This window comes from Geospiza fortis, unplaced genomic scaffold (assembly GCF_000277835.1).
Source record: "Geospiza fortis unplaced genomic scaffold, GeoFor_1.0 scaffold396, whole genome shotgun sequence".
In the NCBI taxonomy this organism is placed as follows: domain Eukaryota; kingdom Metazoa; phylum Chordata; class Aves; order Passeriformes; family Thraupidae; genus Geospiza; species Geospiza fortis.
Window position 1 is genome coordinate 3,145,674 of NW_005054345.1, and position 18,118 is coordinate 3,163,791.

General features: G+C 41.7%; 1 protein-coding gene across 6 annotated transcripts in view; it reads right to left on the reverse strand.

Moving 5' to 3' along the window:
- DAB1 (DAB adaptor protein 1) overlaps positions 1-18,118 on the reverse strand; it is a 213,941-nt gene that overhangs the window by 29,174 nt on the left and 166,649 nt on the right. For 4 of the 6 annotated variants that reach the window (XM_031058567.1, XM_031058570.1, XM_031058568.1 and 1 more), the window contains 4 exons: positions 5,849-5,980; positions 5,157-5,276; positions 4,442-4,480; positions 3,046-3,111 (listed from right to left, as the gene is read on the reverse strand). In XM_031058567.1, coding sequence (XP_030914427.1) covers positions 3,046-3,111; positions 4,442-4,480; positions 5,157-5,276; positions 5,849-5,980 — 357 coding nt within the window. The remainder of the gene's footprint in view (positions 1-3,045; positions 3,112-4,441; positions 4,481-5,156; positions 5,277-5,848; positions 5,981-18,118) is intronic. The other 2 variants (XM_031058571.1, XM_031058572.1) reach the window with 1 other exon arrangement.

An 18,118-nucleotide genomic window follows, 5' to 3' on the forward strand; every position in this document is an offset into this window, starting at 1 on the left:
TCACAAAAGGAGGAGAAATATGGAAAGATAAACTGTTTCTAAACTTTCATCAGTGTACATTTTTTTCTGTTTTCTCCAAAATCTTTCCCTCTCAGCCATTCTCCTCTTTCTCCTTCCAACCTTCCTCTGAAGTCATCCCAATCTGGACCTAATCCAGAGCTGACTGTGGACTGAGCATTTTCCTGCACTATCAACCCCCCTTTTTCTACTCCAATTTATACTCAGAGAAGAGCTCCTTGAGTCTCACATGAAGACAGAGGAACTTTCCTGAAAGCCATTTCTCCCTCCCAACTCAGTGCTGCCTGACCTGCTGTCTGTTCTTGCTGTGCACCACCACATTTGTTTCCATCTCTGCTTACTCTGGGGGCTGCAAGGAATTGCTGTTTTTCCTTTGATTAGCAGCACCAGTAAGAGGTACCAGCTCTATTTCTGCTGTCAGCTCTGTCTCTGTGACAGGCTGTGAACCATCTGGATGTCTTTGCATCTTGCAGCAATAAAAGCACCACAGTCCTAAACCCCCAATCTCGGATTGTCAACTCGTCATGGAGCAGGACTTGTCTCTCCACAGAGACCAGGGCTGCCACACAAACACCAAACCATCTCCCAAAATCCCATCTCCACCTCTCCAGAACACCAGGCAGCAGAGGAGCTGCTATTAAGCAATCTGAGGGTTGTTATGTGCTCAGTGATTGAGTCCTTGCCTAACAAATTATAGCAACTTACATAGATAACATTAGAAGAGCAGACACAGACACTCTTTGGGGTAATGTATCAAAGAAAGGTGACAGACAGAGAAAGAATGCTTAAAAAGAAAGTGGTGACCTCTATTATGCTAAAAAGAAATAGAAATTGTCACTTTCTGCACGTATCTTTCATCTGCAATTCCCCATGGGCTGGGAATCTCTTACACCAAGGGAGAAGTGAATTTGTTCCATGCCAGCAAATGAAAGGCCAGAGCAGCACCAGCAGAAAGGTTTGGTGAGGCTGAAGCAAGGCTGTGTGAAGTTATTGAGCAGATATATGATTAGCAATGTCTGCTATGGGGAAGGCCTCACAGTAAATAACAGAAGCTGCCACAAATATGCATCAAATTTAAAAGAAAAAAAACCCCAAACAACGAAAAGCCAACCAATCAACCAAAAGCACAAAAAAATATAAAAGAGGATCTTTCTCAATTTTGTTTTCAACAGTAGCCTGATGGTTCTGAGATTACCAAGATCTTGTAAGAGAAACAATTTTGTCAGGATCTGAATGTAAAATCTGAGGTGTGGAGACCCATATTTGTGGAAGCCAAGAACTCAGGCAGCCTGTGGGAGCTGGGAAGCCCTTGGCTATGGGCCAGTCTGCAGCTGGGACACATCAGCATCCATCAGTTACAGGGAGACCAAAACATGACTCCCAACTCCCCAGTTCAGCATTTGCTGTACTCAGTAGTAAACAGGAGGACAATGCTAGACTGTGAATTTCCAGAGTATGAGACATTAATCACAGGTGTTTTCTGTGACCACGTTGGGAGGAAACACTTCATCACATCCAGATGCTGTCAAATGAAGCCTTGAGCAATTCTCTGGTGACTCAAGAGGACAGTGACAGCAGTACCCTGAGATGAGACAAGGTCTCACTGCCAGCTTTTCACCTTCTATTTCCATTTGATGGAATAGAAACTGCCCAAGGAGTCCTGCAGTTCTTCAGGCTATTCCTCAGAACACAGTTCCAACTTCTTCCCTACCCACCAATGACTGCTGGAAGATCTACAAACACTGGGAGCAACAGCCCCATTTTGCCTCCTTCCACCTTCTAATTCTTTGAAGTGTCACTAAAAGCTCCACACTTTGATGAACAATAATCACCATTTTTTCCCCTCAATTCTAGTTCTCATGGGATTTTTGTTTCTAGCACAAACCTGACAACTAGACTAGCAATTTTTTAACATTTGCTGAGAATAGTCAAACTTTCAACACTGAAAATGTTCAGCCTTAGGCAGACTCTCACCTTGAGTGAGAGCTTTGCATGTCTTGGTGTGGAGACGCAAAAAGCTGCATTTTTGAGTGTGCATGGTGCCAGGGGAGCAGCAGGGAGAAATTAAATGAATCTCATATTAATAACCTTCTGATGGCATCTATAAGATGTCATTTTCCAACGTTTAACTTGCATTTCTCTTTCCCAATCAGCTTTTTATTTTAGCTTACAGCTACACTAGCATCTCATTTTTTCTATTCTCTTCCCACATTTTCTCATTACTTAATGCTTTTCCCTTTTTTTCCTTTTTGTTCTATCCTTGCTCCTGCCTACCTTACAATCTTTTCCTATAAACAGATCAACCTCTAGTCCAGCTGGATGCAATGCTTAATCACTGCTTGAAACTCCTTCCCCTGCACACTGAACAATTTCCTCGAACCCCAGTTTTCTCACAGCACACAAAGATCTCTGTCTATCCTCAGATTTGCCTCTAGTATGTGATACAAAATGAATTACATTATATTTTAATAAACCTCGTACTGATCCCTTGAGGATAAATTGAACGACAAAAGATTATTTTATATTGCTTTCAATGCAGCTTTTTGTCAGTGTGAAGAATGTGAGCTTGGGCTTTTAACATAACATATGCACTCTGAAAATAGTTTCCCTGGTCTGGGGGGATATCCCTTGAGAGCTCTGAGGTTTTGCTCAGTTATTTCCTTGGTTAGACAAGAGAACCAAGAGCAGCACCACTGAAATTTCTAGGAATTGCTTGGATGGCCTGCCAACAAAACATCTTCAGCATGTTTCTCAGAATAGGTGTAAAAAATTTCAAAAAAATTAACAGGAAAAAAAAAGAGAGAATCTCCATTTATCACCTCATATGGTGTACTCAAAAGTTTGTGAGTTGACAAAGTTAGTAGCAATTCGCAGAAGCTGATATGACAAACAACAGAAAAATCACATTGTGACTGGGCAGATAATGTCACCAGAATGAAATGCCAAGACAGTGTTGGTGATGGATGAAAACTACGAGCTATGAGCTATGTATGAGATGCACTTTCAGCGAGGGGAGAGGTTTTATACCTGATAAATGTTTTCCTCCGTTTCAGGCTCACGGATGGGCTCGTGTCCAGCCTCAAACACAATGTACTATGGCAGCAGCGCCAGAGAGGGACAGTCAGAGATGAAACAGAAGGGAAAAAGGCCGTTTGGAATTCCACGTCAAAACAAAGGCACGCATTAAAGAAACAACTTCAAAGCACAGGCTGGCAGCAGGACAACTGGTTTGTTGGGAAGCACCAGGAAAGGTTGTTTCATATTTCATGAACAGGCCTAAATCTCCTCTTAATGATCATTAGAGCAACTCCCTAATTCTTCCTCGCCAGGGAGGCTGCCTGTGGCCCGGTATTAATTTTCTGAAGGCAACGTGAATTTTGCCTCTTTTACATAATGGCAATTATTTCCACATATATTTATTGTCTATGAATAAAAGTGCTAAATCCAAGCTGGGAGAACGGGCTGGTGTGTGTGGAACAGGCCACATGGCAAAAGGCTGGCACAACACTTTTTCATTTTCAGGTTCTTGCTTTATTGTGAACAGTACAGAACAGAACTCCTGACATTATAATAGCTGAACAGCAATTTAGGGCATCCTGACTCTTATCATCTTCCTTGCTGCACCTTAGGCACTGTTCAATATTCACTAATGGTTGAATTGGATCCTCTCAGTGTGACTCCCACTGATGTGCCTAAGTGGAAGAACACAGAATCCCCAGGAAAAAAAAAGTAAACTATCACATATTTTGTTTCAGCACAAAAACATGAGAATGAAATTACATCTTTTTCTTCTTCACACTCAGCAGGGTATTGGACATGAATATATTGACACATTTCTGATAATCATCTTTGCTCCCAGACATTTTTCTTGGATGGAGCAAGACTTAAATTTCAGATCTATTATTAAATCATAGCTCAAACACCAACAAGGGAGTGTGTTACAACATCAATGCTACTGTAGGATTTTTTTTGCCCAAATATTCACCCTCTGAATTAAATTCTGGCTCCACAGAAAACAAAAACAAAATGTCAACTTATTACTATGAGAACAAGATGCCACCTTCCCTAATTCTCAGAGTAGCTCCCTTTTCAGTTAAGAGCTTGTATTAAAAAATGATGACAAATCTCATTTTGAAACTTAAAATCTGGATACACACACCGCATTTAAAGTAGCATTTATGACATATTTCATCTAATATTTCTATATGCCAACTGAAACATTCCATTCTATACAGACATATTGTGCTATTACTTACAGCTTCATCTCTAAATATGCTACTTTCTGTGGAGGTTTTAAAGGTTTCTCACAAGACCTCTCTTAGTAAATTTCAAAACATCTTGTTCAAGATTTTTGGCTGTGTTTGAAGATAACATGTATCTAGTCATTTCTGAAACTCCAAGGCCATACAGCTTCAGAAATTACCTGGTATACAGGATCTTCTACATCTTCTTCCAAAATTGTCTACAGCAAAGTAAGAGGACAGGCAGTAAAAGCAAAGAACACAAACAGCAGAGATAAAAGAACTGTATTCAGAAATTAAAGGACAGCAAAGGAGTAAGCAATATGGGCAGGTAAGTTCATAGTTTTCATTCTTTAGGATACAGATAAAGCCACATTATGGTACAAAGTAACTTTATTCAAGCTCCATCCGAGTTTAACAATCTGCACCTTGTTTGACTTGATTCAAACACACACATTCAGAAGTATATTGAATCTCCCCTAAAGTATGAGACACTTAAATCCTGGCTCACAACACTTAAATCCTGGCTCACAACACTTAAAACCTGGCTTACAACACTTAAAGCCTGACTTGCAACACTTAAAGCCCGGCTTACAACACTGACCCTTCATTGAAGTTTTCCTTCTGAACGAGAAGAAACACTAAGCAGGAAATGAGGGGATCATTTCCAGCTGCTAACCAGGTTCAGCACACCCCAGGGACAGCTTTCAGCTCAGTTTAATCCTAGGCTGGGCTCAGGATGGCTGCTGGGCTCACGCTGCTCCTTGGGAAGCCAGCACTGCTCAAACCCACTGCTGTCAGAAGTGCTGAGGATGCTCAGAGCCTCTCTGGAGCAACTTGGGGGGGGAAACTCCAAACCCAAATTTTGGTGGCAGTAGTCTAAGCTTATTGGTGTACCTGGTATACCGCCTGCTCACACTGTTTGTCCTTTTGTGCCTTTTTTTCCATTTCTTCCCTTTGTTTCAGTTCGTAGATGAGCTGAAATAGGTCCCGCAAGTCCAGGATTACAGGTTCAGCCTAAGGAAGCAAAAACAGGGTGGAGAATTTCTCTAGGGGAAAATAAACACCTCTTATCCCATCCTGTTGATAGAGCACCTCCACAATGGAACTTAACATAGAATTAATTTCTATTTCAGCACCCAGCCCTGGGTTAATTCCTGCTTTGAAAATTAATGATAATTATAGTTATGAATATAAAAAAGCATTATGAATATAAAAGGCACATGGATGAATGTAAAGGCATATTTATTAGTGGTTTCTCACCCACTGAAATTACAGTAGAGTACACACAATGTGGGTTTCCATGAGTATAGGAACATAAGCAAATTTATCTTCATCCAGTCTAGCTTAGCAAGAAAGGTAAACAATAATTAATTACAACAAAACACATAATAAAAAATTGGGAACAATGAAACACATTCCCTTTTGCCCAAGCTGGTTCCATTAATTTGCTATTTAAGATCCACACAGACACTTGTGACCAGTTTAGCACAATCATAAACAACCCAAGAGCAGCCTCTTGAACAGCTCCTCACAAATGGCTTTTCAGCTGGCAACATGGCAGAAAATGACAGTGATTTGATACTTACTGCCTGGGCTGTTTTTATTGCCACAAATCTATGATTCCCCTCCTTTCCACACACGTATCCAAACGCTCGGTGGTCTGTGATATCCTTTGCAATGTAGGAAATTTCATGAACTGCGTGGTGATGCTGGAGTAGCTAAAAAAAAACAAACAACAGTAGAGAATATCCATCAGAATGTTTGATTAAAAAGCAGCATTATTCTCCTTCACCACTTTATCTGGATCCCAACACATTCTGATATGAAAACCTATTAATATCTTAACTCTTTAAGCCTCTTTTTTCCTCAAAATCTAACCAAATTTGACTTGCTTTTATAGGTTGACTAAAAGCTTCCACTGATGATTTTTCTAAGTATCTTTAAGTGAAACATAATTAAATAAAAAAAATGTATTACCTAGCTTCTACCTACACAGCATGCAAGGCACAGAATCAGTATTTCTTGGTACAGAAATAAGCAGGGGCTGCAGAAACCTGTAGCTTCACACAGGGTGACTCCCAGGCCAGGCTGACCTGCAGAGCTCCAGCTGAGATCTCCAATACCTCAAGGAATCAGTACCAGACCTGCCTTATCTCCACAAAAATCAGCAACAGCCAGTGCAAGAGACTTCACTTCAAGGAGTAACGCAGCTCCAAATACTTATTTCCCTCAGAAAATGAATGTAAATGTAATTATTCAACTGGAAATCAATGCTGAATGCAAAAGTCCACATTTTACTTAAAATCCCACTTTGGTGAATTGTAATAATAAAAAGACTTAATTTTAACTGTGTGAGCAAAACTCTGTCCAGAGTCAGGACATGAATCTGAGGCTCTTAGAATTATCTCTTGCAGTGCCAAAATCTTTCACACTTTGCACTAAACAGCATTTTATTATCAAAGTAACAGAGAAGTATTTCCACTAAAAAATGTCCCTGTAAAGCTTTTCTAAAACAATCTATTAGTTTCAATTTCTACCTTCTGATATATTGACCTACTCTTGTATCATCTAGGGATAATGCTATTTCTGAGAGCAGGCAAAGCCTCACAGAGAATTCTTTGGAGGTCCAGATTCGTGCTGGCTTTGAGAAAAAGCACATGTTGAAAACCAGCATGGTATCCAGGCAATCTCTAAACAAGCGGTTATTTTTGGAGTTTTTAAAAAAGAGAAAGTTGAAGTTTTGAAAAGCAGAAGGAGGGAGGATGTCTGTGTGTGGCAGGGAAATGCTGAGGGTGCTCAGGGCGAGTGACGGGAATGCTGCAGGGCAGGGAGTGGGATCTGAAAGGAGAGGCAGCCTGCAAGAGATGGATGGCTCCATATAAAACAAAAGACTGGACATGTTTCATTTTCATTTCACAGTAAATGGCTCTTAATGTCCCCATATCAAGATTGCTTGCTCATGGCAGTTAAGTGTTGCCAGTGACTGCAGGCAGAACGGGGCTCAGCTGAAGGTGCACTTCAGACTCTCCTGACGTGTTGAGCGTTTAAAATTAATGATGGGATCTTACTTAGATAATACAGGGATATTGATTTATTAGGTTTTTTTGAAAACCGAGTTACATGCTATCTGTTAGGATGAAATGAAATGTTCCCATCTCTCTATTCTGCATATGACAGGGAACGTTATCTCTGGCTCCTATTAAATCAAAGTTCTCTGACATTGCTTTATTGATTGCCAGGCAGCGTTTTGCACTGAAATTAAACTGTGATCAGATGCCTTCATCGTGGAATTAAATCTGAAAATTGTTCTACCATGGAAGAGTATCACCCACAAGGTAAGAGAGAAGATAGAGATACTCCAATTTATTTGGGAATCCACATTCACTGTTCAAAAATCGTTACATTTCCAACAGTTATGATATTTTACACACTGTATCAATAGAAACAGAAATTAAGTAAAGGTGACTGAAAATATCCTTTTCTGCGTTTTACTGGATGGAGAGTTTAGGGAGAGCTTTTCACTTGTTTGAAGGACACTGAGTTACAACACACATGTGAAATGCAGTGGTGCACGCACACATCTGTACTCAAATGTAGATATAAACACACCTGTGTTTTCACAGCCCTCAGTTCACCTCATGTGTCCTTTCTACATATTCCAATCATCCATTCTAAGCACTATTTACTGAGTGTCTGACTTTTGGCTCCTGCACAGCAGAAATGGGGCTCCTGTTGCAGTCAGGAGAGATTCACCACCGTAAAATGCAAGACCAGAATCCTGTTACTGGTGGCCACAACCACATAGAATAATTATTTCTCAACTCAGGGGTATTTCTGACACCCCTGTATGCCAATACTGATGGATTCCATCACACACTATTTGAAGTTTTTATTCTGAGAGCTGCTACAAATCATTTACCAATCCTTAAGTGAGGTACCAAATTGTTTTGGAGCACTGCAGCACAACAGAACAAATTATAGAGAAGACTTAATTTGTATTATGGTTCAACACAGTCAATTACATATTGCAGAGATTAGAAAGTAATTTAACATTTAAGTTTCAGTTGTTAACAAAATCCACAGCCTCCAAATTATTTTAGGTCTCCTGTGACTTTAGTCACTGTTGCAAATGTTGGAGATTTTAAATGGAAGCACAGATAAAGTCTCAAACTGGGTAACAAGACATTCTTGTGATGCATGAGTTCTTTTTCTTAGGCTAAACATAATGGCATTGTTATATTTTATTTATATACTAAGAAGTTTTTGCCTGGTGTTAAACTCAAAAGTCCAAAATACCCATGTGCACCAAGGCTGCTGCCTTTCCTCTTCCCCTTAAGTTTACTCTGGTCTCTCACCAGCCATTGTTCCCTCTCCTTTTCTCCATTCCATCCCCTGCTTCTCCTCTTCCCCCAGGTCGCTCCCTGTACATCACACTGAATTGATTTAGCTGCCTCTGAGATCTGTAGCATTTCTAATTTCCCTCAGGCTGCTTGGCACCTATCATAAATTTTTTCACCCCTTATCCTCATCTTGCCCCTTTATTTCCATGCTGTAGCCTCCAGTGCCACTAAATCAATTAAGTCAATCAATTAAGTACTTGGAGGGTCCAGCAATCATGTCAAAAATGTGAGTTAGATGGCATGAGAAAGTCACTGCTTTACTATCGCTATTTCTCTTTTAATGAGGTTGTCTATTTAGTGGAGCCTGGGGCACAGTGTTAAGAGCCACAACAACAACAACAAAAAATATCCTGCAAGCTGCAAATCCTCCTGGAAAAGCTGCCCCACCACAAGCAGGAGGCTTGTTCCACACAGTATTACATCCAGCAGGACAAGTCTCACAGGGATTGGAGTTGCACAGCCTGTCACCTGGAGTAACTGCAAGCTGAGCCTGGTTTCAGAGAGCTGGGACCAACTGGGAGCTCCACTATGGATGCTGGGATGTGGGGCGCACATGGACCAAGCCTATTCCTGCCTATTCACACTGGAATAAGCAATGAAACATTTTGCCTGTATAAACTCCCTGAACACCTCAGTTACTCACCAAACTGCAGAGTCCCTAATGGATTCATAATAAAATAACTTCATGGGCCATAGTTTCAGCCATGCTGCAAGTCCCCCCTGTTCCAACTGGGACTGCTCAGCAGCAGATAAGGAAACCAGGCTCTATGTTTTTAGGAAGACCATGGGAAAAAAAATCACAGAAATTGAAGCAAACAGGGAAAATGAACGGTAAAGCCTTACACCAAGTAGCTCAGCAAGCCCCAAGTGTGGCAGGACATTGACCATTGCTTACTGCAACACATCCAGGGAAAACAGTGAATTGCAGAAGATGTGAGTGGCTCTGAGGTGAATTTTATCTCCCTGCTGCAGGAAAACACTGGGTGGCACAGATGGTTCTCCTTCACTGCACCCAGGAGGCTGCTGTGCTCCTTAACACGGCTCAACATGCAGCACCTGGTCCAATGCTCCTCGTGACCATTTCCTTACAACTCCTGTTTGTTTCAGCTGACATTTGCAGGGATCACGGGGACAACAACACGCCACAAGCATTTCCGTAATCGCTGTGTTTGTGCTGCAATGCTTCTCTGCTGTTCCCTTAAAACGGACTTAGCAGAGGTGGAGTGGAGCTGCTCATCCCCACCATACACATCCCACAGTCCTGTAGGTGCCCATGGCATCAGGGTTGGAATTAGGTGATCTTTAAGGCCCTCTTCCAACCCAAACCATTCCATGACATGAAACACCTGAATTCTCTACTGCAGATTCAAATCTAGTTTTGTAACTTCTGAAAGTTTTAGGAGATGGACAGTAGTCCCTGTATGTAGACAGCTAAAAAAACACCACCCAAACCCCCAAACCTCTTCCTGACAGAGATTTTTTCTCATTAAGGTGCATGGATACCTCTCAAGCAGTTGTGAACCCTTCCACTTCCTCTCCCTCGAGAGAAAAGTGCATTTCAGTGGGACTGTGTACATACAATTTGGAGGAAAAGTCAACAGTCTCAAATGTCAGAGTGAAATGAAAAACACATCAATAAATTGCATTTGCATCACAAACTTTCTCGTGTTGTTTTCTGGTACTTGGTATTTGGATGGCAGATGGGGTGGCAAGACATCAGCCTCATGAGATAAGGCAGGGGATGAGCAGATGGGGAAATGAAACAACCACTGCAAAAATTCTCAGTTTCATGTGAAATAGCAGAGAGGAGACAGCTCAGTGTTATTTCAGAGCTACAGCTGACAACAACTTCAAACTCCCTGCAAATTACTACTGGACACAGCACAGGGTGACTGAGAAACATCTTATTTCCCATCTGACAGCCCTTCCCTACTGTCATGAACACTTCAGTCACTTGCCCATGGAGAGGGGACAGAACAAACAATATATGACAGATCACTGTAATCTGCCTTAAATGTGATAGTGCGTAGTGTGAGGAAACACTTGATAGCCAAAAAAAAAATCTGTTATATAAACATTTACTGCAACATGTGGAAAATTTTATCAGGTTTGATCTAGGAAAGGAAGAGAGCTGTAGAGTTTAGGCTTAGCAAATTATCACAATACTGAATTCCTACAAGAAGAGCAAGGAGTTTTGAAAAAAAACAGCATTGCAACTCAGCTTTCAAAAAGAAATGTCAGATATGAAAACCTGAAAAGCAAAACCCACTGGAAACCCCTTGCAATTATGGAGATTACAGTATTGGGAGGCATTTCCCAGCACTGGCCAACATGATCAGTCCTGGTCACAGAAGAGCATAAACTGAAAAAAAACCATGGAGTGGAGGCTGAACTTTCCCTCTGAAGGAGACTGAAAATGAACAGTCCAGTCCTGAGTCTGTCTGAGCCAGAGCCACTCATGGAATGTAGGCTGAACAACAGATTATGGACTTCTGCAAAAATACCCCATCCCAAGAACAGGAGCAGAAAAGGAAAATGTAACCTCCAGAGTGTTCCCCAAGCCTGAAGGGCCCTCTCAGATGGCAGCCTGTAAGGATGGCTTCACAATGAGAAGAAAATAAATCTGTCTAATCCCCGTGCTTCCTCCACACACACTGATTTTGCAGACAATAACCTGAGGAAAGACTTTTCCAAGTGCCAGCTACTAAAAGGCATCTCAGCGCACAAGCTCTGCAATAAAAACACTTGGCACAAAAAAGCTCACTTTGAGATTATATGCAGATCAAAGCTTGGTCTGTGTAGCACAAAGGGGCACATGAAATATGGTGCTGATAAAGAGAAGAATCAAAACAGATTTAGCCCCAGCTCTTGCAGACTCAGTCCCTCCAGGGGGGCAGCCGTCTGGCTGTGACACAGCACAGCACCCAGAGAAGTGTAAATTTAATTTCCTTTTAATAACAATAACAAACTTGTAAGAGCCATTCTCTTCCTGCAGCCGAGGAGACTGAAGCAAAAAAAACCCAGATTATGTGACTTCCTGAGTTTAGCAGCTGAGTCAGGAGGGAGCAGAGTCAGTGAGCAAGATCCTGTGTGAGGATAAGAACCTGCTCAAGTCCAAGGCTACGCAAAGCTCTACCTGTACACTCTATCCTAAATAAAGGCAAGTACTTCCCAGGAGCACCCCAGCTAAGAGCCTGTTTGGTTGGACTCAGGAAAAAAAGAGCTTAAAAGGGTACTTGGGCCACAGCTAAAATCCAAATTAACCCTCACCATTCCCATTGCTTGATGAAAAAAGCATCCTGGTCCTGCCTTTATCTCATCTGGGGAGCCAGAGTGGGAAATTCCAAAGAGAGCAAAGGCAAGTGCCCTTGTGGGTGCCTCTGTGACAGACACACCCAGTGATGCTCTCAGCTGGTGTGGCCCTGTCCCCAACCCCAGTCAATTAAGGCAGCAGGACATGGCTCTGCCAGCACAGCAGCCTAATTGTGATGAATGGATCTCTGATATCGAGCTGGCTGGATGCTCCAAGAACCTAATTTGTGAAAAGAGAACAGCACGAAGGTAATAAAGTTCTGTCCAGCTCTCATAATTTGTAATAATGTCTGACAAAGACCAGATATGAATTTAGTTATTGGTCATTGTCTTCAGAAGCAAATGCTAAGTTGCTCATGCAGAAGATCCATTTATTAGATATATGAATTTGGAAAGGGGCAAAACAAAACTGGAACACACATATGGCAAATTTCCCATCTTCACTTCAAAGGCTTTTCAATTTTTTATTGTATCAGCAGTGAAAGTAGCTAAAACCCAAAACCCTTGTCCAATTACTACGAAGCCCAAGTCATCTTTTAAATATGCACTTGCAAATTTTGTTCCGGGACAAAGAAAATCCTAAAGGGCAAGGAAACATTTTCAGAGAGCTTTGGAAAGACAGATGTGCTACACTGAAGCTGAGATGCTGGGCCTCCCATGAGCCTTGTACTATTTCCTTGTTGTTCTGCACCTGACACAGCCATTGCTCTATCAGGATGGTTAAAGCAAAGGATTTGCACAGCCAAACCAAGAAGCAGCAGACTTCATCCTTGATACTGAAGTCAGTGGCCCCATCAGCTCAGCAGTGCAACATGCCCCAAATTCCATCAGCAAGGAGCACCTACAGGCTGCAGGGCATTGCTTTATGTTGCCATCTCACTGTTTCAGTGTGCTGTACAAGGAACAGCCCTTGCCTGTAAGTCACTGTGACAGTCTTTGGGATGGCAGAGTCCCTCAGTGGTCACTGTGGGATTCCCAGGGCTGTAACACATCCGAGGGCATTCCCCCTGAGCTCCCACCACACCACCCTCTGCAAAATGGTCAGTGGATCAAAACAGCCATAAATATGCCAGTACTACCCTCTACTCTCAAGCCAAATTTTCCATAAAGCTCAAGTGCAGCACCTTTGACCACACCTTGTATTTTTTCCTGATAGACTCTGTGAGAATCATTGATTAAATCCTGAATTTCAGGGAGCACAATATTCTGTGAAGAGACAGTTTGCTGCAGCATCTCTGAACCTCTCCATATTTTTACTGTGTTCATCTTTAGAGCTTGTGAATGTCCTTTGAGCAGCCCTCACTTTTTACAAGCTTCTTTTGTTCCTTTACACCAATATTCCTCACCCTCCTGAAATGCTTTTGATTTACATGAACAGCACAAGCAATTCTTTCATACAACTCCTGGGAGATTTGGAAGTAATTTTTTTTGCTTTAGCTGTGTCAGATCTTAACTGCTTCAGATTCAGCAAGCATTACCAGCCACCCTCTTCTTGTAGCCTGTGATTTGAAAAACTCCTCAGTGAGAGGCAGCCGCTGATTCTCTTGATTTCTTATGCAACCCCTATAAAGCAGAGCTTGAAAAGATCACAAAAACCATACTCAAATTTAAGTTGCACTGGAAAGTCATCAAATAGAAACTTGCTTGGACTGTAAATCTACTTGCACAATGTAAGAAACTTTACTGGAAAAGGGGGAAAAGGACAAGAGGGATTTATTTTGTATTTCTCTATCTATCTCCCAGATACTCTCCCTAATTTAGTAAGACTTTAAAGGGAGCTGAGAGAAAGCACAGGTGCAGGGAAGAACAAGAGCAGAAAAGGATTCTATGAATTCACAAGCTGTGTACAACCAGTATGTTGTGTTCATGAGCCAGTTGAAAATGATGCAAAACAGTTGAGAATTTCACATGACACCATCGTGGTATCGTTCAAATACAGAAGTGATTTCATAAGCAGAAATTAACCAAGGTACAGAAGCAAGAAGACAATGACAGACTGCTTTCAGTGGCTGATGATGGACTTAGGGTACCTGTGTGTCACCAAAGATGACCCTGTAGTGATGAGCTTTACAATTCAGAAACAGCATCATGAACAAGCAATCCTGGCCATAAAGACCAAACCATTTTGTTTTCAGTTTTCCTACAGAAAAAAAGAGATGAAGCCTTTTCCTCTGAGTTACAATTGCACGTATAAGCAAGCTTCAGACAATCCCATAAATGGGATCATTCATCAATAAATCCTTCATTTGTTCAGGTCCCCCAGCAGACACTTCACCTCGGATATCAACCATCCGTAGCAACGTGACAAGTGTGTGTGCAGCACTTGAGCTCTAAGAAAAGAATAAAATAAAATGTAAAAGGCAAACCTCAAAGAGACTCTAAAGCAGAATAAAGAACTTGCAGGTAATTTTTTCCTCAATTTTCTTTTTCTTTTCCCCTTGCATTATCCCAAGGTAGGAACTCCTGAAGCTGCCCTAGGCAGGGGCTTGGCACATCATGTTCCAAGAATTCTGTATTTCAGCTCGGGCAGTGGAGACTGTTTTTAAGCTCTGCCCTGGTACCTTTCAACAGCAATCCCTGCAGCTCCCATTTGCACATTGTCATGCCCAGAGTTGTTTCTTCCCTGCTCATTTTCATGTAAAGCAGGATGAATGTTTGGATTTAGTCTTCTGCTGCTAATCGAAATCTCCAAAAGCAAACTTTGATTAACTCTCCACACTCAGACCTGACCACACAGCTGAGAGCACAGATCAGCTCTGTTGGCTTTTCTCTCTCCCTGCCTTACTTTTCTGTCCTGGCCATGGGTGTCACACACAGGATCTGCCTTTCAGAACAGCTCCCTGGCAGTGCTGCCCTCACCTTTTACTGAAATGCAGGCAGCAAAGCCTTTCACAGCTGTGGATGCTGCCTTGTTTCCTACTTGTCCCTTTCACTCTCGCCCCTCTGCAGCTCCTGCACATATCTGGTCTTCTCTTCTCCCCATCAAACCTGAACTTACTCATTTCTGCACTCCCAGCACTGCTCAGCACTGAGCCTTGTGCATGCACAGGTTAGGCTCACATGTGCCTGACACTTTAAAATACTTCCAAATTCCTGTGTCACTCACAGGAAAGCATTTGGCTAATTAAAGATTGCAGAAGGCTGCACATAAAACCTCTTACAAACCAACTCAGCCTTTTTAAAAGCAAGGACATAATCAAAAAACTGGATTCAAATCCGTATTTTGACTATCTAAAAAGCAAAAGAAAAAGTACTTCGAGCTATGCAGAGCCAGGGCTGGGAGCCATATGCAATATTTTTAGATACCCAGATTTCTTATTTGCTTTAAATGTCAGGGCACTCCAACTAATTAGTGTTCTGCCTCACCTATTCACAGTGCTGCCTTTAAAGCCAGCAGGAAAGCTGCTGCCTGTTTCACTGGGAGTACCATGATGTGGAATGAGGATGGGAGCCACAAAGGATTAGGAAGTATTAACAGCAGAGAGAGGTAGCATGCTAGAATTGAAGGACACAAGAGGCACTGCTGTAATTCCACAATTGCCACCACGTGCTGGGAGCACCTCAGGAGATGCTGTTCCAGCCCCTGGGCTCCCCTGACACATGGGCTGCCACATGCTGAGCACACAGAGCACCCACCAGAAAGGTCAGATCTCATTTGGGAAGACAACTTTTACAAGCAGTTGTTTTTGTACTAAGCAAAGATCTAGTGGTATGTGAAATTTATGGCTTATTCAACTGAAAGAGTAGGATGAAAGCAAGTATTTGTGTTTGGCATCCAGTGGCAGTGGCCTTGCCTCTTCTCCTTCCACAGGGACCTCATTACATAAACTAAGAGGGATAAAAAAGGTATTCATTCATCCCCATGGACTATCAGAGTGAACAATGCTCTTGCTGACTTCCCTGTGCTCCTGAAGGCAGAACATCACCCAATGACTTTACTTCAATAAGTATCTATTACTATCACCCTGCAAACTCCATGTACATTTAAAAGCAACCCTTTCCTGTAGTTTTCCCCTCTAATTACCCTTGACAGTGAAGGACACCTGCCCCCCTTCCATCTGCCCCCACAACAGGAGAGCCCAGGAGGCAGCACAGGAATTCAGGAGCAGCGACAGTGCTATTGCTCCTACCAGGGCAAACACAAAATTGCAGAGCAGCCCACCAGATAAAAATGCTCTGAATAGGAAGGAAAATCGCCAGCAGTCCTGGGGTGTAATGCTTCCCAGCTATCTCCAGGAAAAAAAGAGTGGATTTCAAAGGGGGGATGTAACTTTCTGTTCTGGCACCTGCTGAATGTCCCCCACTGCTCTCCGGGGAGGTTTCAGAGCATCTCAGCTGCCTGTGCTATTATTATGTCAGCACTTCTCCTGCTAAATCCTTTCCCAAGCAGTCTGAAATCCTGCCATTGTAATTCCAGGTGTGCTGAAAATGGGCCTGAAATTTTCTTCTACTGTGTGATGCATTAACCTGGCTTAAAACCACCAGGACTTGCACGCAACTCTGTATTTTGGGTGCTCTTCTTATAAGACTAAATTGCGGCTGGAGAAAAAGCAATGTGGCTCTGCTGGAGATTCATTTATCTGGATCACAAAAGGGTAGTGAATACAGGCAAAAAAATCCCAATATAACTGTATACTTGGAGTTTTCTGCTGTGGGACAATAGCGGAGAGATGATGTGCAGCTCCACAATATAACAGGATTCAGAACAACAAATACACTGACTTTCAACTTCTTAGCAAAATCCATCCCAAATTTTGGTTAAGCATACCAAACATTGAAATTAGTAAAAACTAGAAGTGTTGGCATAGGAATTTTTACTACAACAGCTCTGTAGACAGAGTACCCACCCCCATATGCAATGGAAGCCAAATGGTAACTGGGAATACATTCATATTCCTAATATTTACTGTTTGGAAGTGTTATTTATCACTGTTATACCATAATGCAGAATGCATGTAAGCAGCACTTCCCTTTCTTAACTCAGTCCTGGGGTGCTTGGATTAAACATCAGGAGGCCAAATGGGACTATCACTAAACTCATAAAATCTCATTTTCTGCCTTTTTGAAAGCAATCCACTTTTTACCCTTTTTCACACTGAATAAAAATTACAGCTACAACAAAATTGCACAAATTATTTCAGTTTAGTTAATGTGTCTGGAATAGCTTTATTTCATCTTCATGCCCATTAGGGTCAGAATTCTCACAAGGCAGTTGCTGCATATCCTGACAACAAGCAGGCTGCACTCAGAGCTTTTCCCTTTCCCAGGTGAAAGAAGAGAAATTTCAAACCTCTAGATCCCCAAGACTTCACAATATGCACAATCACACCCACATTTTGCCTTTTGGGTTCTTTTTTTTTCCACAGTGACAACACTGCCGTGATACCTAAGGCTTTTAAAACCCTCATCCAGCAAACTGAGCATCTAAAGAAGAGAAATCCAGAGGCTTGTGGCTATTAAAAATCCCTGTGGAGCACTGTGAACCATCCAAACTGCCCAGGGCCCAGTTTGGAAGGCCAATAATGAATGAATTACAATAGTCAATAAGGGATGTAATTAAGGAAGTAGGTTCTTCTGACATTTACATTTTGCTAGCTGCCACATGTCCATGAAATGTGTTATTGTTTCCCTTCTGAAGTACCAGGGTCTATAAATACCTTTTAAGAATCATACACAGATTTTTAAGTCCTCTCCTCTGCCATATTCTAATTAGACACATTTATTGCATGCAGAACAGTAAATGCCATGTTTTACTGGTCATATTTACAAGCAGAAAGATGGAAAGTGCCAAGGAGCAGGGCATGACTCCCAGTCAGCTCAGAGAGATATTCTGCAGGCAGAAGCTGTGGACAATGCACAAAGGCCCCAGATGTCACCATTTTAAATTCTACATCCAAAATTTGACTTTGTTGTTTTACAGTTATTGCTCTTTATTGTTAGCATGTAATATTTTTTTACATTGCAGCCCTTACAAGTCCTCAGCATGGTCCAAGACCAAACATTTCTTACAGAAGTTCCTATAAATAGATAATACTGATTAAAAAAATAAAGAAAGAAAGAATTAAAAGGTTGTCCCAGCAAGTTTAAATTGTATATATTTATACAATTTAAATAATATATATCTATATTTAAATTGCAACCTTT